Source organism: Streptopelia decaocto (assembly GCF_964273445.1).
Source record: "Streptopelia decaocto genome assembly, chromosome: 15".
Taxonomy (NCBI): domain Eukaryota; kingdom Metazoa; phylum Chordata; class Aves; order Columbiformes; family Columbidae; genus Streptopelia; species Streptopelia decaocto.
The window spans coordinates 8,068,806-8,096,714 of NC_138670.1; the positions used below are offsets into that span (position 1 = coordinate 8,068,806).

At 41.5% G+C, this 27,909-nt stretch overlaps 1 protein-coding gene across 2 annotated transcripts; it reads right to left on the reverse strand.

Moving 5' to 3' along the window:
- Positions 1–416: 416 nt before the first annotated feature.
- On the reverse strand, positions 417–26,626 carry PPM1F (protein phosphatase, Mg2+/Mn2+ dependent 1F). 2 transcript variants are annotated; one of them, XM_082066318.1, is made up of 7 exons: positions 26,355–26,626; positions 15,894–16,024; positions 12,328–12,527; positions 11,522–11,710; positions 10,218–10,361; positions 9,658–9,751; positions 417–8,548 (listed from the first exon to the last, which is right to left on the reverse strand). In XM_082066318.1, exons 1-7 carry the CDS (start codon positions 26,528–26,530, stop codon positions 8,175–8,177), a joined length of 1,308 nt encoding a protein of 435 aa, XP_081922444.1. In that variant the 5' UTR covers positions 26,531–26,626; the 3' UTR covers positions 417–8,174. The 2 variants fall into 2 exon arrangements, with proteins under 2 accessions (XP_081922444.1, XP_081922443.1); XM_082066317.1 differs by having other exon boundaries at positions 15,894–16,027.
- Positions 26,627–27,909: the final 1,283 nt, after the last annotated feature.

Below are 27,909 nucleotides of genomic sequence, written 5' to 3' on the forward strand. Positions count from 1 at the left end.
CCAAGGAAAATCAATAGTGATGTCCACTCCTGTTCTCAAATGCAGCTGGAATGGGCTCAGATCTACAGGAAGACAACACCTTTGTGAGGAGGTGCCCAAGATGCTACAAGACTGATTTGGTTCAGCTCTGTGCTGTTATCAGCAAAGAGCAGCTGTATTTGCCTTCGGATTGTGGAGGTACCTGGACAATGGATTCCCATAGTTGCTTTCCACAGTCATGAAAAAGCAGCAGCAGTTAGTTGGTCATTGTGCTCCCTGGTGAGCTAAGTACTGTACTTTCTCAGAAAGGCCCTATGGAGGAAAGTAATATTTGATGACAGGGTAACCACTCAAAGATGTGCAATATGACCACTGTGGATCCAGCTACTTGTAGTATTAGAATGAAAAAGACATTTAAGAAAAGAAACGAACAATGCTTCAACTCACTATACTTTATTAATACTTCAGAAACATCAGATCCTACAGTGGAGAGTTCTCATCCCCACCTGTTTCCAGTCACTGCTTTGAAACAACTTCTTGCAATATGCAAATAGATACATGAGGCACTGTGTGAATACAAAAGTGACAATACAAAAAAATCCCAACAATTAAACCTCATGCAATACATACATACATATATATAAAAATATGGTAATGTAGCATAATACACACAAGCACTATTAGAACAATCCGTGTAAATGAATGTACAATATGCACAGCATTTAATGATCAATGACAACAGGTTTCTGACCTGTGCACAAAACCAGTCAGCTTAAATAAGAGTTTTAAGATACTAGATAACTGGTTAAGCCACAGCTTATAAAACCTGCTGTACTGCAGCTTTTCTGCTCAGGGTCACAAGTGCAGATTAGCATACAAAATAAATAAGGACTACGATTCTACAACACTTGGCTAACAGTTCCTATTTCAAAGTCACTGGCCCTCTTACTTTCATTCAAGGTTCATTAGCCAACACAGTGGCAAGAAATGTGCCTAAAGCAACAGTTCTGCTCTTGTACTATTTTAATACTGATAAGAACACATACTTTTAAGTCAGCAGGAGTAGTTATGGAGATCTAACTTAGCACTAAATAAGCACAGGATTGAAGTTATCGTACAGAGCAGACACTGCAGAATGACAGACTGAGGGTGAGGAGCCCCATGGTGAGCTGCCCTACCAACCTGTCTGTTCAGCCTACCAGGGCAAGAAAGAGAGAGAACTGAAGAGGTGAAGGAAGTCAGAACGCGTTTTTCCCCACTCTAAACAGTGTAAATGTTTGAAAACACAAACAATCTGCAAGAACAAGGAAATACAGAGACAAGAATATTTCTGAAGTCCTGCATTCAGGATGAGAGCTACTGTTACCTGAAATAAGCATAAGTATTCCTATGGAATAACATGCAACTAACAGGATTTTCTTCTTAGACATCCAATATTGGTCAATGCCAAAGACACAACAGGAAATCAAACACCAGCAACATTAATCATCCAGTATTAAGCAGAATGCTTTTTAATGAAGTTAGAAAGGGCAACGTGAAAAAGAGGAAGTCATAGTATTTAATTGCCCTGAGAAGGTCCCCATAGGATCTCTCTAGTTTCCTAGTGATTATCTCTTTATCCTTAGACATCCAAAAGGAACCATCATTCCTTAGATAAAAGGATAAATACTTCCTGTGGGGACTGGTGGTCACACCTTCCAGCTCCATTTGCCAAAGCGACAAACCTTCCACATGCCTAATGTATTGCCACACAAATGATAATAAACTTCAAGAAGTGATCCGCTAGATCAGGAAAGACCGTGGAAGTTCTTGTCCATGGAAATCCAAAAGCATTTAATCATTAATAAGTTCAGTACTTGCTATATTAATATCTCCTGGGAATCAGTAAGCAAGCTTAACAGTTGAGAGACAATTCGATAATCATAATCTAACTAGTCACAAAGCCCAGATACATTCAGTTCCTTAACACGTTAAATGTATCTTCTATCTTTAGACTAAAAAGCACGTATCAACAAGAAGACACAAAACCCTGACTGAGAGGAATTTGTTAACAAAATAAAACAGACATTACAAAGCAGCCAAATTAATTTGCTTAAAACAGTGGTTTTAAGCTGACAGTGCACTGCCAATTCTTCTAGGTTGCCTTTTTTTTTTTTTTATTATTATTCCATTGTTTGCATTCCAAAAAGCTTGAAAACATTTCTTTTCCTATTGATTTTGTCCTCTTCTGTTTGACAAAAGCTGCATCTTGCTAAATTTTCTGTGCTGCCAACACAGCTGCCTTTTGTTTATTTTTGTACACACCAGCAGCAGCGTGCGCAGCCTGGAAAACACAGCAAACCAGCAACAGCAAACGGCTTGTGGGAAAGGATTCTGAGTGCTCAGGTTCTGACGGGTCACAACACAACAAAGGTTTAAGTGATACTTTGTAAGATTTTGCTTTCCTGCTCTATTCAGAGATAAGGTTATCACAAGAGCCTACCAGCCCATTTTACGGTAGTATTTTAAGAACTGTCTATGACAGATCAGATCCTGCTCAGATCCACTCACTCCCTCATGTCTCCATTTGATTACTTTTCAGCTGACATGACTGAAATCAATAGACATAACTTTAGATAAAGTAAAATCCAATAAATATATTTAAACCAACCAAAGCATATGCAGAAAGCGGCTGGCTTAGCCCTTAGAGCTGTCAGCGCTGCAGAACACTCACCAGGGCTCCTGTGTTAGTGGCCAGTTCAGGAGGGCAGGCAGGACCAGCCTCTCGGGTTTGGTGCCGTCAGTTTTACAGGTCATGACCGGCTTGGCAGAAAACCCACTGCGTTCCAGCACAACTATTCAAATGCAATTGAACCTGCTATAAACATGCGTTTAGACAGAACACATAACTTAGCATAGATTAGGAAGTTTTGCACTCATTTGAAAGCTCATTTTTCTCCCTCTCCACTCCTGTCTGAACAACATTTTGTCCATCAGGAGTTGTTTGCTCCTCAAAAAAAAGGGAATAGACCATTATTTCCTAGTAGGATTTTGCTTGAAGGCACAGGCTCAATTGTAAAAGGGACAGTAATAGAATTAAGCAGGGAAATTTAATTCAGGCCTAACTAGAGCTCAATCACATGTGAATCATCTGCAGTCTGCTCTGTTGTGGCTAACATTTCCCTACCTGCTCCCTAAAGCATTTGATTGATACTTCACTGTAAGAACAGAACTAGCCCGTGGCTGGTGCTGTGCAGTAAGTACCTGCATTCACAGGAATCTGCTAACCGGAGTATCACTTACACAAAGAGTGAAGCTGCAATCTTAATTTAGACTTTAAGGTGCTCAACTGTCTGTGCCCTTTACACATTGAGGGTCGTTGCAATTCCTTAAAGCTATGGCCTTTTGTGGAATGCCATTTAGAAACAGCTGCCTTCCTCGGCCCTTGTTTTGGAAGCCCCTTTTTGTTGGTTTTTAAAGGACTGCCTGGGAGGGAAGTTTCAAACCTCAAACAGTGGTTTTAAACTATCAACTGAAAATGGGTTTTCCAGTGCAGACAGCCAACTTTTCTTGCTTTCTGAATTCTGGAGATAAGCACTTTTCCCAACACCCAACAAAAAAATGGAAATTTTAGTGGCTTTTCATGACAGAAAGCTAATAACACTGGAAATGCTTTTTAAAAAGAGCAGTATCTCATCTGACTTTGAATTCAGATAAGTGTCTATTAAATGCTATTAAAGTCATCACTGTGATTAACACTATTCAACTGCCAACTCTGCTGTAACCACTCGGTGCCCAATTACTCATCTTCTGAGAGCTCACCAGCCGGATCGATTCATTAACGCGCTTCACGGCATTTGCTCACGGCAGCAGTTGCACAGTGACCAGTAACTGTGTATTCTGAACGCTCCCCCGCTTAGCACTACCTTATACATAAGGACATTTAGAAAAATCCATTTAGTAGCATTAGCTTCCAAGAGAGTGTTGAGGGGTCACATTAAGTCACCTCAGATGCTTTTACTGTGATTCCTTCCTTGGCTGCTTGAAGACTTATCTGAGTTTTGCCTTTTTAATGGGTGTGTTTCTAATTCTTTCAAGCACTGGTATTTCACTCTAAAGAACTGACATTTGTAGCGCTATTTTCCAGCCCACTTGCCTTTTAAAATAGGCGTTAATAATACTTAAATGCATTCCTGTCTCTCTCTTTCACTCCTCCATCACTCGAGAGGGTGGATTTTACTTAATCTCCCTCTGTTATAAAAATTTTCCTACATTTCTATCCTCTGTATTCTCAAAAAACCCAAAACCTCAAAAAATATTATTTGTAAAATTGTAACCTTGTCTCTGTCAGACCCAGAAGACTTCACTGTCTTAGGTATGTTTCATTGTAGGAGAGGGTGGGTAGGGAAAGAAAGGCAGAAGTATGAATTACCCTTAAGTAAAAGAGATGTTGGATACCCACTAAGCAGCATGACTGAAGCTAGTTTTCAGTGACGCACAATGTAAGGATTTAAGCGTGCTCTGTTTTAAAAATGCAGGCTCCTTTAAAGAACAATTTTGCTGACACTGGGTGGTGGTAAAATGCAGTAGCAAATATTCATTTGGAGTTTAGTAAAATATGAAAACACTTTCATTTGTCCTGGATCCTCCAGCTAACTTCTACAGCTTCGAAGATTTTGGCTGGACTACAGAATTGATTTTGCTGCAGGCCCCTGAGAAAGGCAACAATTAAACAGGCAAATTAGTCAATTTGACATAGGTAGACCAACGTTAATATATGGCACTGAGAAGGCCCAGAGAGGCAAGATGATTCTCTCACCAAAATTACATATTATTTTTAACCAAAGGAGGGAAGGAAAACAGAACAACCAACACAAGAAAGCCAGGAAGTTTTAAAGAGGAAAGATAAGAAAAGCTAATGCAGCACATTAGTATTGCAAATTCAAAATATAGCACCACTCCATATTTTGGACTATTTAGTTGAACTTCATAACGTTCTGCTGGAGCCCCTTCCCCCCCCTCCCCACCACCCGCACTGGTGACACTTGTAACAGTGTTATGCATTGTAGCTCGTGGCTTCTAAAAGTAATATCCAGGTCATGAGTGAAACTGAATTTGGAGGCTGCCTTGCCATCCCCAGGGTAAGACCATCCTGATGACCATTTTCAACTGAACGCTCAAAGTGCACTTAACATCTATTCTTGCATCCTGTGTCATGACTGATGTAACTTCAAAGTTGAAATGTTGGGGTTTAAGTTTAAAAAATGGAAATTTTGAGGATAAGACATCTCCAAAACAATTTTTTCCCCAAAATCGTACTTGAAATTTTACTGTAGATGACACATTAAGATTTATTTATTCCACTGAGAGGATACAAACTGCTGGTTTTGACCTAGTTACAACTCTTATAGACCTGACTAAATTTTTTAAAGCTAGTAAGAGGGTCTTGGAAAATTAGAGAAATATTTTGTATCTCCCCTGAAATCTGTACAAGTTCCCAAAGACTATTCCTCTCTACTTCCACCTCTAAGAAATGAGGCACTAGGTCATTCAGAATGAAAACATCTATGCAGAATTTCTTCCCTACAGTATACCTATCAAATTTGAAACAAATAAGGATATTCTCACACAGCTGTAAATATTCATTGAAAGGCTTAAGACTTTTTTTCCTCCATAATACAAATCTGCCACAGAAAGGTTGAAGTAAAAGACCATTACCAGGAATTTGGCTCATTCAGTTCCCTCCATGTTTCAGGAAGTTTGGCAAATTTCAGAAACTAAACCATACTACAAATTTACCAACATTTCAAACTTCAGGAATACAATAGCTTCCCCCTCTCCCAATAAACCTCAGATAGCAGAAATCAAACAATTTTGTATGATTCTTACTATATTAATAATGAGAACTCTTTCCAAGACACAAAGAGGCACTAGTGGTTATAAGAATTTAGCACGACACTGAATATCTGGGTTAGAAATCAAAGAGATGGGTGATGGTAAATCGAAAGGGATTACTTGGCAAGTCTGAAGGCTTCCTTAGCTGAAGTAGGTTCACTACAAAAATTAACCAGGTTGCCATCACTGAAAGATCTCCACAAATACTTTTGGACAGCAAAATAAAGGGTAGAAAAGTGCTTGCAACCTTCTCAGAGGAAAAGCTCCCATTGTTGCACAGCAAAACAAGGGAATCACTGTCCGAGCTGCTGTGTAATGAGATGGCAGCTCACTGAGGAGTTTCTATGTCAAACCGCACAATCAACCATAGTAATCCAGAAAAAAGAAATTAAAAAATCAAGTTGCTCGGGTAAGTGCATTGCTGCACACCAGCTAGCGGTTCAGAGACACTATGGACAGAAACAATCCTGCTCTGCTCTTCCTTCTAGCCATCTCGTCTCTTTTACCTAAATCTTCTCCCTAAGCAACATTAGCACTCAACACATTTTAATCAACAGGACTGACATATTGCAATCCCATGTGCTTCTAAATCAGGCATACAATCTTGCTGCCACATGTAAAGCACTTTTTGTTTAGGTACAAAAATTACTAACACATTTACCACTGAGCCTTCAGATCTTGCTGAGTCCTGTGGGGCAGGTCAGCAGAGCAAGACAAAACACCACCAGAGGCTCCAGCATGTAATGGACATAACAGTCACACAACAACATACATGTTCATTAAGATTCTTTCATCCTCACCTTAGTTTCACATCTCCTTAGAAAGTTATTCACAAAGTATGGCCCAATTAACCATCTATTAATCAAAAACTGTTACTAAACTGTTTCTAGTTTGTGTTATTAAATTTTCTTGTGAAGGTCAGATGTGTATTTGTTTTTAAATGAAAGTCATGATGACTCATTGTTACTTCACGATTAAGTAACTCGTGCTTTATGCATGGGGCAGGGGGTAAGTCACAGTAAGTGTTGTGAAGCTTTTACTACAAGCCACAAGATTTGGCAACAATGAACAAGATGTTTTCTTGAAACCTAGTTCCCACTAAAATAATTCACAAAAATGAAACATTTAAGTGCATTAAACATTAGTATCAATGAAATTAAAAAGTCACATTCTAAAAACGCTATAAACTGGCTCACCAGAACACAACAGGAAGCCAGCAATCCTTGGGTGAAATATTTAAGGCACTTGAGGGTAGTCAGTTTTAAAAATCAGATAATAAAGACACAACTACTTCAAAATTCTAATTTAAATAAAAACCACAACAAAATAAAGTAACACTGCAAAACATTACTCCAACTGTAAATTCAGTAAATAAACAGGTAAACCCTTAGAATAAAAAATAACATTCTCCTTTTGTTATAGTACACAAAAAAGTGGCAGAAACAGAGCATATTTAACTGCTGGAGCATACATACTGTAAGCATCTCTGTCAAATACAACACTAAGGGTCCTTTCTTTTCGGGTTGCCAAATAGCCAATAAAGAATGTTTGTTAGGGAGAAATAATTCAGTGCAGTTAAATATTGGATTCCAGTTTATAAACCAGAACATTCCCCCAAAGCAGCTGATTTTGTATCAGTTTTGCCTGGGATATTTCTAGTTAGCTCTCTTGCTCTTTTTCTGGAGCATTCAGCTTCATTTTCTCCACTCCATACACACAAAACTAAATGCCTCTGAATAAAGAGACCACACCATCCTTGTAATATTATCTTTGGTACAAAACTGAAGCAAGTTACACAGCATAATGGCATCAGCCAGTCTCTCGCACACCAAGCCTGTTCCTACAGACCACACGCAGCAAGAAGCTTTTCTGCGATGGCGACAGCTTCTCTCCTCTCAGTCTCCAAAGTAACATCACTATTAAATACAACATACAGCATTCTTTTTAAGCACTAATTTAAATTTTCACGCAGAATTCACAAATGGGTATTCTCGCCCGTTAGCTTATACATCTTACGGTTTCTTACCACCTCCAGGGCAGAGGGATATGACCAGCAGCCCCAGGACACACTTTAGAAGTCTGCTCCCAGAGACGAAATTGCTGTACAAATCCCAACATCTGCTCAGTGTTTTTTGAAGGGAGGGGGATGGAAGGAAAAGACAAATAGGAACTCAGTAAAAGGAGTCTTGCCTTTCTGTTAACAGTATGTCCATTTGTCATTTTTTTCCTAATATGTTTTGCCTGTTGCATTAGAGGCTTCTTCAGTGGAAAGCAGTTCCTTATGTGAACTTACTTGAACGTTTGGGACTAGGCAGATTTTGTCACTGTGTGGCCGCTGCCTCACAGCTAAGGAAATTAAAGGGTGAGCTCCGAGCATCCTCACCGGCCCCATGGTTCTTAGGGTCTCTGAGACAGTCTGCCAAGATGTCCTGAGGATCCCTCAAGAACACCACTAGAACAGTGATGTTATCACTGGATCCGTTTTCCTTCGCAGCAGCCACCAGTCTTTCTGCTGCTTTGAGACCCACTCCTTTGGTTTGCATTAAATGATCTAGGACCAAGTCTACAACCTCATATGGCTTGATCACGTCAAAGAATCCATCGCAGGCTAGGAGCAAGTAATCTTCAGAACCAGTCAGCTCAAATGAGTCTCCATCTGCATCACCAGAGATGTAGGGTTTCTGACATATGTCACCTAAGACAAACAATCAAAACAAAGGCTTTATTACTTCAAATGTAAACAGTTACTTCACCCACCACTTGCTCTTAGCATCCTCGAGGGCAGCCAGACCATATTCCAGAGGCATCTGATGCAGGACAAGAGGAGTGAAAAGCTACGGAATAAACATGGAAGGCCTTTGTTTCTTTAAGAATGTTTGAAACCTACCTAAATCCAGTGAGTTCCTAAGGAGTCACTCTAATTTATGCTTTCCTAATTTTGCTGGGAAACTAAGGAAATTCTTTTGAAGGTTTTTTTCCTCTCTGAAATACATTTGTGCAAGGAGATAGTCAGGCCTTCATTTTGCAAGCGTGCCTCTTGTACAGCCTTCAGAATGCTATGAAAATGTACAATAATACAATGCCAGAAAAATCTGCTCATTGTGTTTAGTTAATCAGCTTCATATGGACATACTTAGTAAACATGGGTTGCTATTGATCCAAATAGTATTTACACTCATTTGCTTCCGTGCATACATTACAGTTATCTACTGTACTTGCCCAGGATCTTTTCTTTTTTTTGCCCTGATGGGCCAGTAGTAAAGTAAGCTCATTTAATAACATTCTGGAATACTACAATTAAAATGCCCTAATTTGCTGGATATGTGTGACTTGAAAGAGGATGCAGCAATTTGACTTAAGAACTGCAGTCAGGAGAAAGATATATTAATATTAAAGTGGACAAAAAACCCCATAATATAACCACATAAAGGCTAGATGAAAATTTATTACTTCCTCCACTTATTACAAATTAAATACTCTACATTTGTTACTGTAGGACACCACAGTACCAAAGACATTTATAAGAAGTAAAAGACTTAGAAGTATAAAATAATTAGGACTGTTATGGCTAGTATATAAAATAAAACAATATTCTATGCTTACGGTAAAACCAGTGAGATTATGTACCTGCAAGCTATGTGAGTTATCTAGCTGTAAGCTAGACTTATGGCAAAGACAGTAAGAGTAGTTTAATATTTGATTGATGCTGAGCTAAATGTCATTTATAGTAAACCTACAATTCCAGGTGGTGTGTTTTAAATCAAATTTAATCTGAACAATACTTATTCTGATGGTTTGTCTTACCAATTGCTCTGGAAACGCCCAAGGTACCATTAACCCGCCAGCAGTCCATATAGGTTACGCAACCACCCAGAGTCTCAATACGTGCTCTCTCATCCTGCAAAACAGTAGAATACAAATAAAATAATAAAATACCTGACTATTTAAAATATATAGAAAGTGCTGTATGCTTTAAGCCAGTTAGGATACTAGATCACCATTAGCTTTTGAATGACAGTAATCTCAAATTAATAAATTAATTTATAGCAGGCAGTTTTAAATTCACACACACAAAAAGTGCTGTGAAAGCCTTTAGTTACTACAAATTTTGAAAAGCCAGTCTGGGCAGGGACTGAAGTCAGGACTGCCAGTACCACCAGTACTTTCAAAGGGGCACAGTTGGAGGGAGAACCTTTTCAAGATACAGGAGCAGATGGAAAAAAATAAACTGTTAATTCTCCGAATCCTACCATCCAATAGATGTGATTGTGTAAAGCACCAAACACTTAAGAAGGCTTGATTCCAAAAGGTTTCAAGCGAGATTCTTACAGCACGCACAAGATGAAAAAACAAGTCAGACTTACTTCTCTTTCTGGTTTGTGAGGCTCCATTAATGTCACAGCTTTTCCTTGCTGCACAAGCATTATCTGTGAGTCCCCTAGCCACGCTATGTGTAGCTTGTTCCCTACAATCAACGCAGTTACACCCGTGGTACCACTCCGCAGCTTCTACAGAACAAAGCAGGTATGTTAGGTGAACATTCAACAAGCCCTACTAGGTTACATGGCAATATTCTAAACCTAGGTTTAATCACACTTAAATGCAGCAGAGTAGACCTGCCAATCATAATTCAAGTACCTGAAAAAAGGTACAAGATTAGAGAGACTTGAAATAAAGTATTTACACATTCTAACACATGCAGGGCTAGTACTGCCTCTCCTATATCCTTCCTTCTCTGCTATTAATTCCACAATTGATCTCGGAGTCTAAGATGTGTCTCTGTGTTTTGGAAAGAGGATCTGAATTTCAGTAGTATGAACATTTCACAAACAAACACAGGTCTCCCCAAACCTTTCGCATTCTCCACTCTACCACTAGCAACTACAGACACCTTGCACTGCGTACATCCCCTTATCGTCGGTTATTTAAAAGAGGATGTCAAAGGCAGGAACCTGACTGTCCTAGATTTCCTGTAAAGATTAGTGAGAGTCAGACCTCGTGAAGATGCTGGTCTCTCTTTTGTACCTCATTGACAGAAATGAAGATATTAACAACGACTACTTCTATATTCTGTTACTGCTATAATAAGAGTTATCATTAAACTGTACAATAAACCATCCTCCCATTATGTAACACTTGAAGAAAGAACGCTCATCATACCAACTTGATTCAAAGCTGATCAATAAGCTTAAGCTTAATAAACTGAGGAGTCTGATTTAAATAGATTAGATAGAATACATTTTTCATCTTACAACCACCTGTGACACGAATGGTGGAACAAGAAAGAGGAACATCGTGACCGTATTATCAGGAAGAGAGAAACATCTTTTCTAGGTAAGAGGTAGGACAACAGAACATCTAGAGGCTGCCTAATTTAGGCAAAGAGGCAACAGAGCGTTCTCTCAAATAATTGTTATGTCAGGATCATTTAAATCACTTAACGCTTCTTCTCAGTCACTCATCTTGAATTTGCAAGTACTGTCATCTTGTTTTTCCTCACAAAAAAAGAAATAATTTGATCAAAGAACACCTTTACATGCAGCATTATTTCATAAATAAGCCAGTGATTCAAAGAAACTGTACTGCTAGAATTTTCTGGATAATATAATGTTGTCCAACAGTTCTCAGTGTTATTTAAATAGCATGGAATTAATCTGTACCCACTCACCTCTCTTTTGGCTTTGAAAAGAAACATTTCATCTGTCTTCTGGAAAGAGCATTTCAAGGCCTCAGCTGGATTCTTAACAATGTCTTCATGCAGCCCAACATTTACATGTAAGTGGGTTGCTGAATAATTGGCAGCATCCACTCCACCATGGCCATCAAATACCGCAAAGTAAGCGCGATCAACGTCATCCTTTTGTGGGAAGGGAGAGAGAGAAAGACATATCCATGTTCAAAACCAAAACAACCCAGAGACTGGTACCAGCAAGCAAAGATTGCTTATTCTGGGCTTTCTTCTACATGTTGCATAGGTAAGGATAATTTAAGTCAATTAACCTGTGTGCAAAATGGATGAAAGGGATGCTTTGCAAGGGAATTACTTTTCTTTGTTTGCTGTTAGTCATTTAATATCCTTGAAAATAAACTGGAATTGAAACAACACACAGCAAGTTACATAGTCCCACTGCAGCTTCATTAATTGGCACTTGCCCTTGTTCAACTGCTGTTATCCTCCCTTATTTTCTTAATATATCAGTTACCTCAGTCACAAGAACATTATAACTCCAGCAACATCCGTCTCCCTATATAACATACGACACGAAACTCAAGGTCACAAGATCTTTCTTTATCAGAGCAGTAGTTAGCCCTGAGCAATCTGAGCCAGTACGTCCTTGCTCCAGCACAGAAATTATAGATAACTTGTGGCAACAAATTCTTACCATTTCACTGATCACCCATCACTAGGTCACTGTGTTCATGGGAATGCTGAAATGTTAACAAACTGGCCTCCCCGAGTTTGTACAGACTTACGGATAATCCAAACAGCTGATTGAACTCTGGGAGCAGAACGTGCCTGTCCTCCATTTTCCGCCGAGTGTTACGGATGGCGTGGATGGAAACGAGCAGGAATCGCTTCCCTGGTCGCAGCGGTGGCAACTGCTTCTGCCACTCAAAGCAGACATCCCGAAGCTTGTTAAAGAAGCAGCGCTGCAATGACTCTCCATCTAGCACTGACAGCACAAAAACAAAACAATAAGCTTTGTTTTAGCCCATCTTTTGGCTTATGCTTCCTTCAAGTTTCTTTCCTCAGAGCTACATACACACATTCAGCATTCTGCCTTTACAGGTTCTGCAAGAATTAAAATAAGCTCCTGAGAATAACGTGGAGAGAAAGCTGCAACGTAAAACAGTATGACATTAAGGATAAGGGCAGCTTCTTTACTTACTAGTTCCCTTTCAAACCAGAGGCTTATCAAGTGGGTGATTACATTACAAACAATCATAACAAAACCCCCCAAAATCTGTCTGGAATATCAGACAGAAATGTTATGTAAAATACAGAAGATGCAGTGGTAGGAGTGCATCCCTACTAAAGAAGGTTAAATAAATAAATAGATAAGAGACTGCCGCTGTATTGGACACAAGGGCTGGAAAAGCAGTAGCCTCACTTTGGGTCAGGTTATGTCCCACTGAACCACTTACACTGAAGTAACAAGGAAGTCTGAGAATGTTTGGCTGAGGTCAATAGCTCAACTCAGAGCTGAGCTGAACAGATTAGAATTTTAAGCTGTAGTCTTTATCTTTTTAAATACACATGGTTGTAGGAGCTGGAGGGACAGAAGAACATTTCCGTCACTTTCCTGCTTTCTCATTACAGAGCAGAATTGTAAACACCCATTGAGCATAGTGTGAAAAGCTCCGGCCAGACACTCAAATCCTGTTTTTGGATAGGTCCCAAAGATCAATTAATCCAAACGTATTGTTCATCAGACTGAACGGTTTGGTTTGACATCGTGTCTAGCTTTGCAATACAGTCTCTCTCAGAATAGGTAATAATTGAAAGTTTTGTTACTTGAGTAAGAATCCTGCCTCCATGCTAAATAAACTAACTTCAAAAGGCACTGAAAAGATCATCTATACAACAAAAATAATTTGCTGGCCACTGACATGTTTCCTATAAAACCGCAATGCATGAACTATTTTTCCTACTTTATCCTGACTCCTGCTGACACTGTTAGCATTAAAGCTTCCTCAGAATTCCTTTCTATAACTCCTGGTTCTCAAGCACTTATTTTCCTCAGCAACAGTGGACGGCCAGCTTCAGATGCACCTGTGGGCCTGGAGAACTGAAAGCTCAGATTTAAACATAGATCTTTGATTAGCAGTCACTACATATTAGCCAAAATTACTTTTGGTTTGCTTAATACGTGGGTGTGAATGGGCAAGATTTTAAGACTTTCAAATATTAAGTCATCCCATATGCAAATATGATGAAATAGGACAGCATCTTAGCCTTGTTTACGGGTATTAGTTTACATATTCATGACTGTCTTGACTGTTACTGAACAGAAGACTTGGACACACATCATTGTTTAAATATTAAGCTTGTGAAATCTGACATAAGGCTCAGTACCTTAACACCAGAAATTCTTCTGCAGTTTACCACATCAAACGGTGGTACTCATATAGGCACACATACATACCTTGCTGTTATATAATCATTTCCTCTTTCATTCATGCGTCCCTTCCAACTCAGGACATTCTATGATTCCAAGAATGCTTTTTTTTTGCCAGAGAATTATTATTGCAATGCAGGGAGTGTCCATACTGTGCTGTAGCACAAGGAACATCTTTCTTCCTAGTTGCACAGTTAAAGTGATGTAATAGCAATTACAAAATAGAGAAAACAAATACAGTCCAAACGTGCAGAGAAATTCACGCCTATAAAGTAGATATTCCTTGCTGAGGTGAGGCAATGCAAGAACCAGAATAGTATGCAGATTTCCATAACATTTGACAGGGCAACAGTGAATAGCCGCTTGATCTAAATGACAATGGTGACACAAGAACAAACAACTGGAAGAGACACCCTGGAGAATCGCTGAAGGCCTCTGCAGAATGTCCTCACAAGCTGTTCTAGACCCAGGTGCTGGGAGGCTCCATCCCAGTGGGGCTGGGCCCACCTGTAGCTCTGTCAAGGGGCAGCAGAGGGTGTGATCTGGCCCCTGCCATGCCTGGAGGCCGGTTCACTCATGTCCCAGGGGCCACTGCTCATGCTGTCCTGAACAGCCAACACAGAACCATTTCTCCTGCGCCAGAGGAGGAGAGCCAGGGCGTGTTGTTCAGACCCTGGCCAAGCTGATATGAAGCCAACTCTACCCATGCAAAATGCTGGAAACTTGCTACATCTCTTGGGACATATGAGGGCTACAAACATGAAGGCAAGGGTTGAAAGATTCAGGGGGCAACAAGACTTAATTTTGTTGACCCTCCTCCAATTTCAGACTTGTAGATGAATACTGAAATAGTCTTCAGGAAAAGTGTCACATCTTGGCCATTCCCAGAGCTCTGCTTGGAGATGAATCCTCTAGGGCACGCTGAATGGCCTTCCAAGTCATCCCAGTGAAATGGAATGGTAAGCATTTCCCCTTACAGGACAGACTAGTTTGCCTAAGACACCTCTACTCCACTTTTATCTTCAACTGCCTGCATCCCGCTCCATTTAAATTCTTGGCACTGGGAGTGAAGGTTTGGTGAAGTCTAATGTGAAACACTTCAGCGTGTAAATGCAACAGGACCATCCGCTACATGAGGCTCAAACCCATTACTCAGTCACCAGGGTCTGCTCTCTCAGATTCGCTCAGATAAGGGAACATGCAGGCTTCAAGCAGAACGCACATGCATCAGGTTTTTCATCCTCAAGCATCCCACCTTTATGGGGGAGGGTGGGAAGAGAAGAAATAGTCAATAAAGACAGAGATGACTGAGAAACTTGCCAAGAGAAAGATCTTGAGTTTCAAGATATTCAGGTTGCAGAAGGCCCACAGGTCCCAAAATCTGTTCCTCAAGAACAGACATAAGCAAGATGGATTATATGGATGAATTTAAGGTGTCAGCATGGTTGCACAACAGCAATTGTGACGATGTCAATGTCAAAACATAGTAATTAGCTAAGGTCAGTCTACCAAAGAGAAAAGGGCACTTTGGAAATATAAAAGTTTATCAACTTAAGACAGGAACAGAACCAGTTCAATTTAAGTGAAATTATCAAATGAGGAAGAGTTCTCAAGCAGTTCAATTCAGGAAGCACAGTGGACACAGTCATTAAGAATTTTTGGGAAGAGAAACTCTCTTCCCTTTCCAGAAAGCCAACCCACGCGCTCGGTCCAGGGCTCCAGACACCACGTTTCCATCTTGCCTGCAAAACCAGCACAGCTACCTGTCATCCCACAGATACCCAGCAGGAGCAAATAAAGTTCTGAGTGCTGCTGACTGCCAGACAGCCTAACCAAATATTCTGGGAAACATTTCAAAACACTGAATATTCCAACAGACAGCCTCTGGGAAAACCACAGAAAGAAAAGAAATATACTTACAGGTGAACCTTTCTTCATCTCCTTCTCCCTCTGTTTCCACATTTTGCTGCTCAAATTCAGTCAAGTCTGTTTGGAGAACTTCATCAACTGCAGCATGGATTAACGAAGCTGCAAGAAGTGGTGAAACACCTCTGCTGGTAAGAAAAGGAAGGGAAAGCAAAATAGACTGCATTAGTTTAAATTGAGCTACAACCTCACTGTTTATGGTTGGTGACCTCAGAATTAGAAAGCAATAAACACAATAATTTCAGCTTCATTAGTAAATCAGTACAAGAAACCATATGTTCAATATTTATCCATACAAATCTTTAGTAAGATCTTCAGTTAGACAACCGCTTTCTCAAAAATGCAAAGAGGAAGACACGTATGAATCATGTTTTCAAACTGCTGCCTCACACTCCAGTCACAGATGGTACCTCCTTCTCTTGAGCTATCTGATGGGAACTGCTACCTTCAAATCTACCTTCTGAATGCAAACATTTTGTTTCTACTCACTACACAACATTTCCTGCTTGTAGTCAACTGTCTCACCACCACAGACAGTATCAGGATCTCTGCAGTGTGGTACACACAAATCTCAAAAAAGGTTACTGAAGACTCCAGTGTCCCTGCACACGCAAAAAACTCATGTTCAGTACTAACCTGCAGCCCTTTAACACCCAGTTTCTCCTGACTGAAGTTCCCCAAAGAAATCGCCCAGGAAGAAGGTGCAAAGAGTTGGCATGGGGAAGTAGGCTAAGAAAAGACTCCAAGACCTGTGATTCAACTGAAGTTTTTAGGTAAGCATCTAGAAGACAATAATGCTACACGATCTACACACCCTCTCCTTTTTACTCAACACTTTATGCAAGTTCCATGTTTATAGGAAGCACATGCTTGCTATACTGCTTTTGAATCTGTAAACAAATCAGCCTCATCCAAATTTAAAATGGGGCTACTAGAAAATAACTCTTTTATAGCCACTATATTTCCACAGCAGGTACTAACAATTACTGTAAATAACACACATTCCAGACATTTTCTGTGAGCACAATGAAAAATAAGCGTGGATGCCTGTAAAAAGAATTTTATCCATTGTTCATTGAGTGTTTGATACCCACAAAGCATCAAATTATGCAACCAAAGCAAATAACACATTAAGGCACCTGCAGCAAGTCAAGGACAAGATTTGTTTTGCCAAGAAACATTTAGAAAGCCTTGCATAAAACTGCTGGCTACAGAGTAAGAAATGGTGGAAGCAACTGGTCTCTGCAGAGGTTCAACAGAGACGACTGGTTTTGTGGGTACAGAAGACTGGGGAGTGGAGGATAGTGAGGTTTTAGGTCCCAGTGACAACAAGCCAAAATGCATTTGCCATTGTGTTTCTGACAGAGAGGCCTTGTCGTGCTCTCCCAGCCATGTCCGAGTAGCTCCTGCAGTGGCAAACAGCGAGCATTGTGTTAGTCAGCAGGCTGCGAACAGAAGCGTGTTTTATGCTACGCATTCTGTGGCGGTGATGGGCTCCTTTAATGAGTCGCTTTGGTACTTCAAACAGACGGCAGTGTGCCTGCAGCCCTTTCAGTGCTAGCTGCAGTCCTACCGCATCAAGGGGAGCCAGAAATTGGCTTTTTACTTCTTTTTGAGGCTAATATGTTTAGGGGAGTTGGTTCCTTTCCTATCCAAGTTAAAAGGAACAATGCCTGCTTATAATCACTCTGACACTAACAGACAACCTTTTAAAAGGTCAGGCAAGAAAGAAATCCAAAACGGATATGGCAGCTCCCCCCAGTCCTGCTTCCTGTTTGTGTTTGTATAGGTCGAAGAGAAAGGAGTAAGAAAATACAAGCCACATAAACAATGTCAGATGTGTAGCTGATGCTGCTGAAAGTCAGAAGCTTTAGTTAAAGTAGGTTTCAGCCCCACAAACAGAGACAAAAAGTAGTAAGTGAAACCACTATGCACTTAAACACACAGCGAGAGCCACAGCTTCAGTCATCTTCAGAATTTCTCTGCTGTGCTGGAGGAAAAATTCAAATCTAGCCTGGGTTTCCAGCTCGCCATCAGAAGAGGGCTTAATCCTTTGATTAGGAACTTGGCAGACTTCTGCTTTCTAGAGCTCTGACTTGCTGAAATAGGTCTGTAAAAAGAAGCTCAAACAAAAGGCAATAAGCTAAGTGCTATAACTCACAAGTCCTATACAAACCTCTGCTTACAGGATGCCTGTAACAAAGAAAGGGTTTACAAGTTATTATGTCACATCCTTCAACTTTTTCCAGTTGCCACCCAGTTCCTAAAAAGGAAATTCAGAGATTCCTCAGGACCGATCTGCTTCATTCAGCTTTGCTTCCTGTGCATTTCCTTCCTCTCCACATTTTTCAAATCTATACAAAGAAAATGGTTGCTTATTGGGACTTTATTTGTTATGCAGCCAGCAACAACAACATTGAGTAGTTGATTCTGTCACATTGACAAAGATAAAATAAAAGCCATTTTTTAAATGACCCTACCTATTCAGTTCAACATCAGTTCCAAACAGAACATTCTGTCAATTACTTTACAAACTCTTAATACTAGTACTACCATATCAGTAAACCTGTTTTTTTCACTCAAGCTGAGGTAAATGGACGTCCAAGGCAATGGCATCTTTCATTCAGTTTAGATGTCTACTGGTTCTAATTTCATCCTCTAGAACAGAGGCTTCAAGAGTTAACAAAATACATGGTTAAAGAGTAAGAACTGCTTCTTTAGTTGAGAGTTACAAGGCCTCACTTGGCTAGAAAGTATCTGGAAGCAGGCACAGTACCTATGGCAACCAGTGTAAAAGTAGAAGCCCACTGCAGTTACTGTAACACATTTCAAACCTTTTCTGCAAGCAAAGAATGTCACTTATTGTTAAAATCTTCCTTCCAAAGAAGCCCAAGACACCCTGCTGACAGGCTGAACCAAACATAATTTAATCTTCATGCATCAGAAGAAATACTGTAGTTGTTTCCTAAGCAGGAAAACAGCCGTGTTAGGAAGAAGAAGGAAGCTGGTGGGGTGTGTTTCCTGAAAAGGATGTTACATTCTCTTAACAGAGCCTTAGAAGAACCGTGTCAGCCCCATTTCTATGACACATGCAACACTAATTACCTAGCGTCAACATACACAGATGAGTAGCAAACAGACTTAACATTTATTTGCTACAGACTATTTCTTTGCTAACAAAAAGGTTGTGTTTTGACCACAATAAAAATATTTAAAATGAATTAATGTGTGTTGTTACAGTGCAGATGAGGCATTGCAGCTTCACCACCAGCCGAAGTCAGATCACCAGTGGCTGGAGCACGGAGTTCATATCCTCCAGACACTTCGTGGTAAAATACAAGCCTCATTTTAAAAACTTGAGTATAGATAAAAGTGGTAACTTCAAGAGCAAAGCAATACTTGTGCTAATAAAGAACACATTTAAATGTTTTTTTCACCCTTCTCCTTGAAAAATTCAGGACCACTGGACACATACAATATTGTTAAAAGGAGCTATGCAAAGCTTCTGTACATATACATACCTGTGGGCCAAAATAAAGCTACTCACAGATGCAGAAAGCAATTATGATATTTTGCATATTTCAGATTTAGCATAGGTTACAGAGCAGAAATTACTTCTCGTTCACCTCGTTTCTCTTCTACAATACAATTCAGTTCTCTATTTTATCTCGCATTAAAAGCCCAGCTGGCATGCCATCACAGCCACAGTGTATCCATATGTCGGATCAATCACAACACTGTTACTGACACCTTAAGTATCAGCTTTCAGAAAGAAAAGAGAATATATACAAGTTTCTTCAGGGAGCAGAAACACTAGTAAGATCACTTAGTATTTGGTTTTATTTGGGGCATTAAATCCCCAGTACACTTGCATTGAGTGTTGCAAACAGTGTCACCAGTTCAAAGATGCCCCCATCTCTTCTTTCCTTCAAATTTAAGAGGGTATATTCAGAATTAAACAGCTTTGTGGACAAGGAGGAAGCATCCAGATCAGAGGTCGAACCACCACATCTTGTCCAGAGCCTCAACTATGACTACACTTCTTTCCAAAGGCTTGAAAACAGATTACACACTTTGTGTTGTGCTCTATGTCCACAGCAGCTCCGAGAAAGCAGAGCAGTGCAGGAGATGGCAGACTCAGAACACCCGCTCTTGAGCAGAGAGAAGCAAGCGCAGTGTAACTTGGTGGAGAGTGGCACAAAGACTCACTGGGACATACCAAACACCTGGTGTTTATGCAAAGCCTTCTGAATTTTTAAATTTTTATTTACCTTTTTTTTTTTTTAAGGAAAATAATTCCCATCCCCCCACCCCAAACACACACATCCTCCCATAGTACTGTCAGGAAATCTGTTTGTATCAAGAGAAGAGTGTTTACTAACTATATTGGCCAAATTGTTGATCACTTGTCACCTTTCAAATTAAAAAGGTTACATGATATTATTTCTAAATATTATTACTAAAGTCACGGCAATAAGGCAGCAGTTGCAGGTCAGAGGACCACTGTACAATCCTCTTTTCCTTTCAGAGTATAGACAGATATAGATCTAGATCTAGATCTAGATCTAGATACACACACATATATGTTGGGAAACAAAGAGGTGCTATAAGTACTAGCAAAAGCTTCTAGCTAAGTCAGCTGCAGCTCACTTATATCAAGAGGGAAGACATATTTCTGCACTTATTTGCTACCCAGGCTCTGTAACACCAGATCGCACCCAGCACAGCTTTGCCAGTAAAGCAAAGTTTGTGGACTCAGAGTGTGTTTCTAGCACGTTACAGCTATATCAGCAAAGTGGGTTTAGTGCAGATCTGCAAACGCCAGCAGTTCTCCAGCAAGTGAAAGATCCTCTCGTACTGCCAAAACGAGAGCAGGTCACAAGTTTCCTCATAAACAAAAGCTGCTTGTATTCAGTATTTTCTCCCCAGTCTGTTACTTTTCTTTCCCACCCCCCTTTTTATTCTTGTAATCAACTACAGAATGTTTCCACTCAAGTGGCTCTGAGCATTAATATTTATTACAGCAGCACCCAGAGTTCCCAGGGTGACAGCGACCGAAAAGTACAAATTATATACCTGTTGAGAACATCTGACATCCTACAATGCACAGAAGTTGTTTCTTTGGTTAATGACATCAGATCTTTACAAGTAGATAAACAACATGGAATCAAAACCAATATATAAACAATGCCACACACAGAATTCCAAACTTTTATCTTTCCATCTTTACACGAAGCAGCTTTTTCCAGATTTTCTTCTGAAACTATCAGAAGCAGCAGCTTCAGACCCAGAATCCATCTGTTGAGGCCCTTCAGCCACCATCAAACAATTTGTACAGAAAATGTGCAATGTAGAGTCACCTGCTACTTCCATTTCATTCTCAGCAGGAAGAAAAACCACACAGCAGAACAGGAGAGGCTTAATTCCACAAAAAGCCACTTTTCAATTGAGCCCTAAACCTGTTGTTTCAAAATCGAGTATTTCTTATCTTGATGCCAAATTCAAACAGCAATAGAAAGGGTGTTTCTCACAGATTATGAGAGAAAAATATGCAATTCTGGGGAAAGAGAATTTTAGTTTTCCAAGCAGAACCAAAGCAACTGATACAAACACCAGCAAGCCAGCTCTAAAAGTTTCCTCATCACTTTGATATTTGATATGATTTGATTTTTTTTTCAGTGTTTCATCAAGTTTTTTCTCTCTTGTATTGCAGGTGTCCCTGTTCATACACTTCCTTTTCAAAAGCAAAGTGATTCTTTCCCAAAATTACTACTGAGAGTATCTTTTAACAGGGGAAACTCCCTGGGAGTTTCAAACTAGAAATATCTTCTGAAAAGCAATTTACTGGTCACAAAATCAGCAGTTTGTCCAGCCTCTAAATACTGTTGGAGGCAGGTCAGAACTACCAAAACCTTTATTATCCAGACATGCGTACAGTGTGAGCTGCACATCATTTCCCTCAAGCTGCACATTGTCCTCCATCAGCTCCAGAAGCAGCAGTGGACAAACCACACACAACAGGCAACAGAGCAGTTTTGGCCACCACCAAAAATTACCAGAGTCAGTTTGTTAACCATTTGCTAAATTAACTAGTAAAAAGCAGAAGTGCCACTTTCCTCTTGTGCGCTAACTTAATCAATGCTTCTAATTCCACGATTATTAATCATAAACCAATGGGAACACTGGTGTTCCTGAAGGAGTGAACTGTTGCTGCTAATCCCACACTTGCTTTGCTACCAAGCACAACTGGGCCCATGAAAGCTGGAAAGTTTGTTTCCAAATTCACCGATGGATCACTGATGCTATAAGCATGTTCCTAGCAATGAGAAGTACTAGTGCATTACAATAACATACACTAAATGGTACAAATTAGCAATAAGGGAGTAAATTCTATGGAATTTATTAAAAGGAGAGGTCATGGTAGTCTGGGTATTAGTAGCTTTCACACATGAAGGAAACCAAAAGGAATTTTAAGAAGAGACTGGGTAAACCAAAGGCAAGATAAGATTTTTTTTTTCCCCCTCTTCATGCTTACATCACATAAAAACATCAAAATATCAGAACTGCTGAATTAACTATTCTAAAAGCAGGGAAATGCTGAAAATAAAGCTGCCAGGGCCACACCTTGGCTGCGAGCATTACAGTGTAAAACAGACACAAAACAGGATGCTGAGGCAACTGAACCACAGGGAATCGTTTGGGAGGGGGCACAACAGGAAGCCCAAGTCTCACTACTGTTATTGTCGTAAAGCCTCTTCAAACAGGAAGGCTGCTGGAATTTCACATTGTTCTATGGCTGTGTCACAGGATGGTCACACAAGTTTTAGCTCCTAGGAAAGGGGAAATTTCCGCATTTGGGGGTCTGATCTCATCTCATGTTCTGTTACAGTACGAGTTAGTAAAATCTCAGGGTAATTTCTAAAGCTTTGGAAGTAACTAATGGACTCTTTGTTCACATTGACCCATTTACACAGATTGTTGGAACACACAAGCTCTAACCCAAAAGCGTATCTTTATTAAAATTCTGCAAAGCAAGATTACTTAAGCCTGCCCCAATTCTTCACAACTTCATGTAAGTATTTAGCTTTATACAACTCAGGCAGTTCCACTGATTTAAATTAATTGTTCAAAGTAGAAACATCTGCAAAACTTCCCCGGATTAGGAATTTAAGTGCAAGTCCTGCCAGGAAGCGAGAGTGGCTGGCCGCCCCAGCTAGTGTTTGCCTATGCTAGCTGTATTTGCGGGTTGTCAAAATAGTTCATTTTAGACATTCAAGGGCAGTAGCCTGAGGTATCCAACTGCTTCCATGTAAGAGAAGTGTGGAGCCTTAGAGAAGCAATAGCATTCAGAAACTCCTTGTTGGACCTAACAAGTGTTATTCCTTACCCCATTCTCTTCTCAACAGCAAAGCTGATTGGTGGTGGAGGAAGAATGTTTCTCTTTGCAAAGACACAAAGGTTTATGCCTCCGAGCAAATCGAAGGACAAGCTAAACATCACCACATGTCTTCTCATGAGCCAAGAATATTACTGGACCTTTGCTGGCTTGTGCCCCTCAAGGCATGACACACGCATCTGTGTGGGTGTGGATTAAGTATCTCATAATGCAGAAATGAGAAGCAGAACTGCGTGCCACTCGATTCCCAATAACACTTTGATCTGTAGAGAAATCCTTCATCATTACTAATCATCGTATAAAATAGGTTCTGTGATGCCGGAGTGTTAGAGAAGTCTCAAACTAAGGAAATGCAGAACAAGCATCAATGCCAGAAGTCAGCAAGGTACATCCAAATAACAACTTCATAGCGTTAAACCTAGTTATACTGACACTGTCATATTTGAATCTGCATATTTTCCACTGAGCTGCCACCTGTGTGTTGGGGATGTCACCGTGACAGTTTAACCTTCAAAACTGCACTTCGAGTTGATTCGCAGTAGTGAATGCAGGAAAGAAAGCATAATTGACCATTTCTCACACCAAGACTCTAGTTCTGGTCCTTAGTTACATGGACCATGAGAAGAGAGCCTGCGCTTTCAAAATACTACATTCCTGTCTTGGCTTTAGGCTCTACCACTCTTCTCCTCCACATGCACAAACTCAGCCTACCCAACAGGAAACTGCAGCCTGTTTGCAGCTGCAAAATGAGGTTTCTGTTCACCACAGGTGTCCAAGACTGAGCTGTAAGTCTGCTGGGATCCCTAACAGTGGACACTTCAGGTGTGCTGCACTATACCCAAGCACACAACCTCACGCATAGGCTTCACTGGTTTGCCTGTGAGCAGCCACAAGAGTTAATAAAAACGCTTTCCTTATGTATTTCTGTTTTCCAAGTACATTTTGTGAAAAGAAGCATAAATAAGTTGATTACTGCACTTTTATTCTGCTTTGCTTTCTTTAGCTATCTTTCCCTTCCTTTGTATTTATTTTTGCCAGCTCAGGCCTCAGGAAGCTCCGCAAAGCAGGCTGTCTAATCAGAACTGGCTGCGGGGCAGGTATGTGAAAAATGCAGCTTCTGACAGGGGAGGCTCCTTTCTGTGTAAACACCAGAAGTGACAGGTGAGATGAAAGCATTGCAGAACCAGCACTCCTGCTTCCACTTGTTCATCCGCCCACTAGAGAACAACAGAATGTTAGCAGATTTGTTACCCAGAAAAACACTGTTTTAAAAATCACTACAGTTTGAAGAACCTCTCCCAAATCCCTACAGCTTCATACTTTCATCTCCAAAACAACTTTAGAAAACATCATTCTGGCCCACGTGTCAGATGGGTTGCCATATGATAGGTTTTTGTTCAAGGCTGGCATTACTCTGTTGTTTAAAGCGCTCATGCAGAACCACTCTTGCTCCAAAGAGCTCAGAGATTCAGTGCACATTTACAATCTTTTAGGAATGCAGCAGCTGTGTTTTGTTCAAGAGCAATTTAGTCAAAGCACAACTAAGTAATGCAATGATCATCTGCATCTTTTTCAACTACAGCCTAAAAAACTAGGGGGTTTTGGTACGCGTTCCTCAGCTTTAGTTTTAGGCACACCATTTAAGTGAACGACGTTATGTCCAAGAGCATCTACGTAATATAAAGCACAGAAGTAACTTGATCTTTAAGGCAATTTAAGTACATAAAAATCAGCCATACACTTTTGACAACAACAAAATCTATTAAGTGTTCATAAACTCACCAGACAGTAACTAGAGAGAGACAAGTAATTCAAACTGCTTTCTGTGTCTTTATGAAATTCCTCTAGAAACCAGGTAATATTCAACACAGACCTAAACAGAACCAGTCCCTTTAACTTGCTTTCTTCACTAGTTACCCCCAGTACCAGAGCACAAAGTCAGAGCTCTCTGCTTAGATTTTTTTCTTTTTAGACCATCCAGAATCCTTGTTCGTGACTTATGGTAACAAACACCTTAACGAGGCAGACCATGGTAGGAACTCTGTAACACCCAGAACCCGCAGGCCCTAACGCTGAAGTGCGTCAGGAAGCAGACATGGAGAGAGAAGAGCATCGAGACACCAGAGGTTAGACCAAGGCAACTTGCTCCTGGTGAAGCACTAACTTGCCAAAACAAGTCACATCCAAATTCTTAGCAGCGTTAATGAGGAAATTTAAACTGATAAGGATGCAGGTTGTAAGATGTCTCTCCTGAACTCAGGGGATGACAGAAACATCACTGAAAGAGGAGCTGTGTTTTCCAATGGTGTTGTGACTACACTCTCAAAGTTTTGAGAGAAACATCAACTTGAGAAACCCACACAAGCACATCCTGCTCACCAGGACAACTCCAGAGGGCTGGGAACAGTGGCAAAGGAGCTGAATTCTTTTCTAGGCGGCTTGCTGCTTACACCTGAGAGCCCTCACAGGCAGGCTGCAAACTCACCGACTCCCTCCCCCTCTCCTCAGACTTCCAAGTGGATCCGCACAGGTGCCCTTAGGGACTTGAATTCAAACTATTGGCACTTTACCACAAGAATCGCCCTATCAGGCTAATTACAGGATTGTAATTTAATCTCTCACGCACCGAGAGCGGGAGAGAAATGTTTTTGAGAGCACACAAACATTACTATAAAGGCACAGAGCTCGCCAGGAGGCCTGTGACAGAAGCACTGTGTTGAAAGCCCTACTCCCACGACAGTACTCGCAAAAACGATTATGAAAGGGGAAAAAATAATTTAGAAAGCTAAAATCGCCCAGGAGAGGTTGAGTGGATCTCGCCGGTGCAGCCCTGGCCGGCAGCGGCCGGCACGTCCAGGCCCCGCGGGCCCTGCCCAGGCCGGGCGGTCTCCTCAGGAGGCAGCGCCGCCCGCACCTGCCCCGGCCCCGCGCGGCGGGCAGGGGAGCGGCCCCGCTCCCCCCAGCCCCGCTCCCCGCGCCGCCCGCTGTCAGCGCGGGGCCGTCCCTCACGGCGGGGCGCCGACAGCCCCCTGCCCGCCCGCCCGCCCCCGGGCTCTCACCTGCCGTCCAGGAGGCTCCTCGCCCGCTCGGCCAGCGCGCCCGGCACCTCGGCCTTGCTCAGGGCGCCGCTCCCCGCGGAGCTCCACGGCAGCGGCTCCCCGGGGCCCAGCGGAGACGGGAAGTCCTTCAGGAAAGAGTTCAGGGGAGCCGCGGACGCCTCCACTTCCAGCGCCATGGCGACGCCGCGCTGCCCGGCGGCCGCCTCGCCGGGAGCGGGCCAGGCGCCGGCGGGGACGGGCGCGGAAAGGCCGGCCGGGGAGGGGAAAGCGGAGGGAAGGATGCGGGGTGACGGCTCCTTTAAGCGAAGCGCAGGGGCGGGGGCAGGTGGGGGTGTGGCCTGCGGGGAGGGGGCGGAGCCAGAAACAATGTCTGGAATGCGGGGGCGGGGCCGATGGCCACGTGGCCGGATGGGCGGGGCGGAGGGCGGGGCCACCTCCCCGGCAGCGCGGACAGAGCCCCGGGGGGACCCGAGGGCAGATTCTGCCGCTTTTCCCCACCCTCTGCACCCAGAAACGGAGCGATCGGGACAGAAACGTGTTCACGAGGGACATCTTTACACCGAGCTCTCCCGGTGCTCAACGCTCCCCCAGCACAACCTTTGCATCCTAAAATAAACACTGACCCGTCCTACTCCACGTTATAAAGAACTACACGCCCTGACCGGTCACACACGGGGGTACCTGCAGCTGGCAGGTGCACAGGCACCCAAACTTATTCTCTGAGACAATCCCCCACTTCGTTACTCATAATGCCTTTACATTTTCATTCCCTCTGAAATGCCCATTATAAAAAAAGCAGCACAAGTCCCCATTCTCTAGCCATGCTAGTTTGGTGGGTTTGTTTTGTTTTTTTACTATGCATAATTTACTGCAAAACACCTTACAAAACCTTATCACAGACAAAAAACCAAGATAATCTCACTTCAATAGGCTGTTGGCTCATGATCCATCCCTACTCTACTGAAATACTAGCAAACACGATATACTTCCCACTTTTTTAATATTACAAGACATCTCTGAAAAGAAAGGGGAAACATGGTGAATGCTTTCTAAACTTGCTTATTTTTTATACTGAGATAACTTATTTTATGGGATCCTCTGTGAGGCATCTATGACAAAGAGAGGGCCACTATTACACTGTTTTAGCAGGCTTTTAATTCAGTGGTTGGATGCTCACTTACCTGAAGAATCTGAGTGTTCCCAACTCCTGCTGAACCCCGTACGAGTTTAGGATTCATGACAGATTGACACATCAAGCACAAAATTAACTGTGTTCAGCAACAGACACTGCTGAGGTTTCTAGAGATTTCTAATGCATTGAAGTTAAGGAGATTCTTATCCCAGCTCTGCCCTTTACATCCCCATGCTCAACCACAGCAGCCTGTATCCTGCAACATCCCTGCTGTGATCACTCCCTACCAGCAGTTCCAGTAACAAAAAGTTTTAAAATAGTTGAATGATTTAGGAGAACAAGCGAGATCACCCCTTCAGTATTATCCATCCATCCATCCTAGTGTACCACTGCAGGCTACAAAGGTAAGAGAGGATTAAAAAG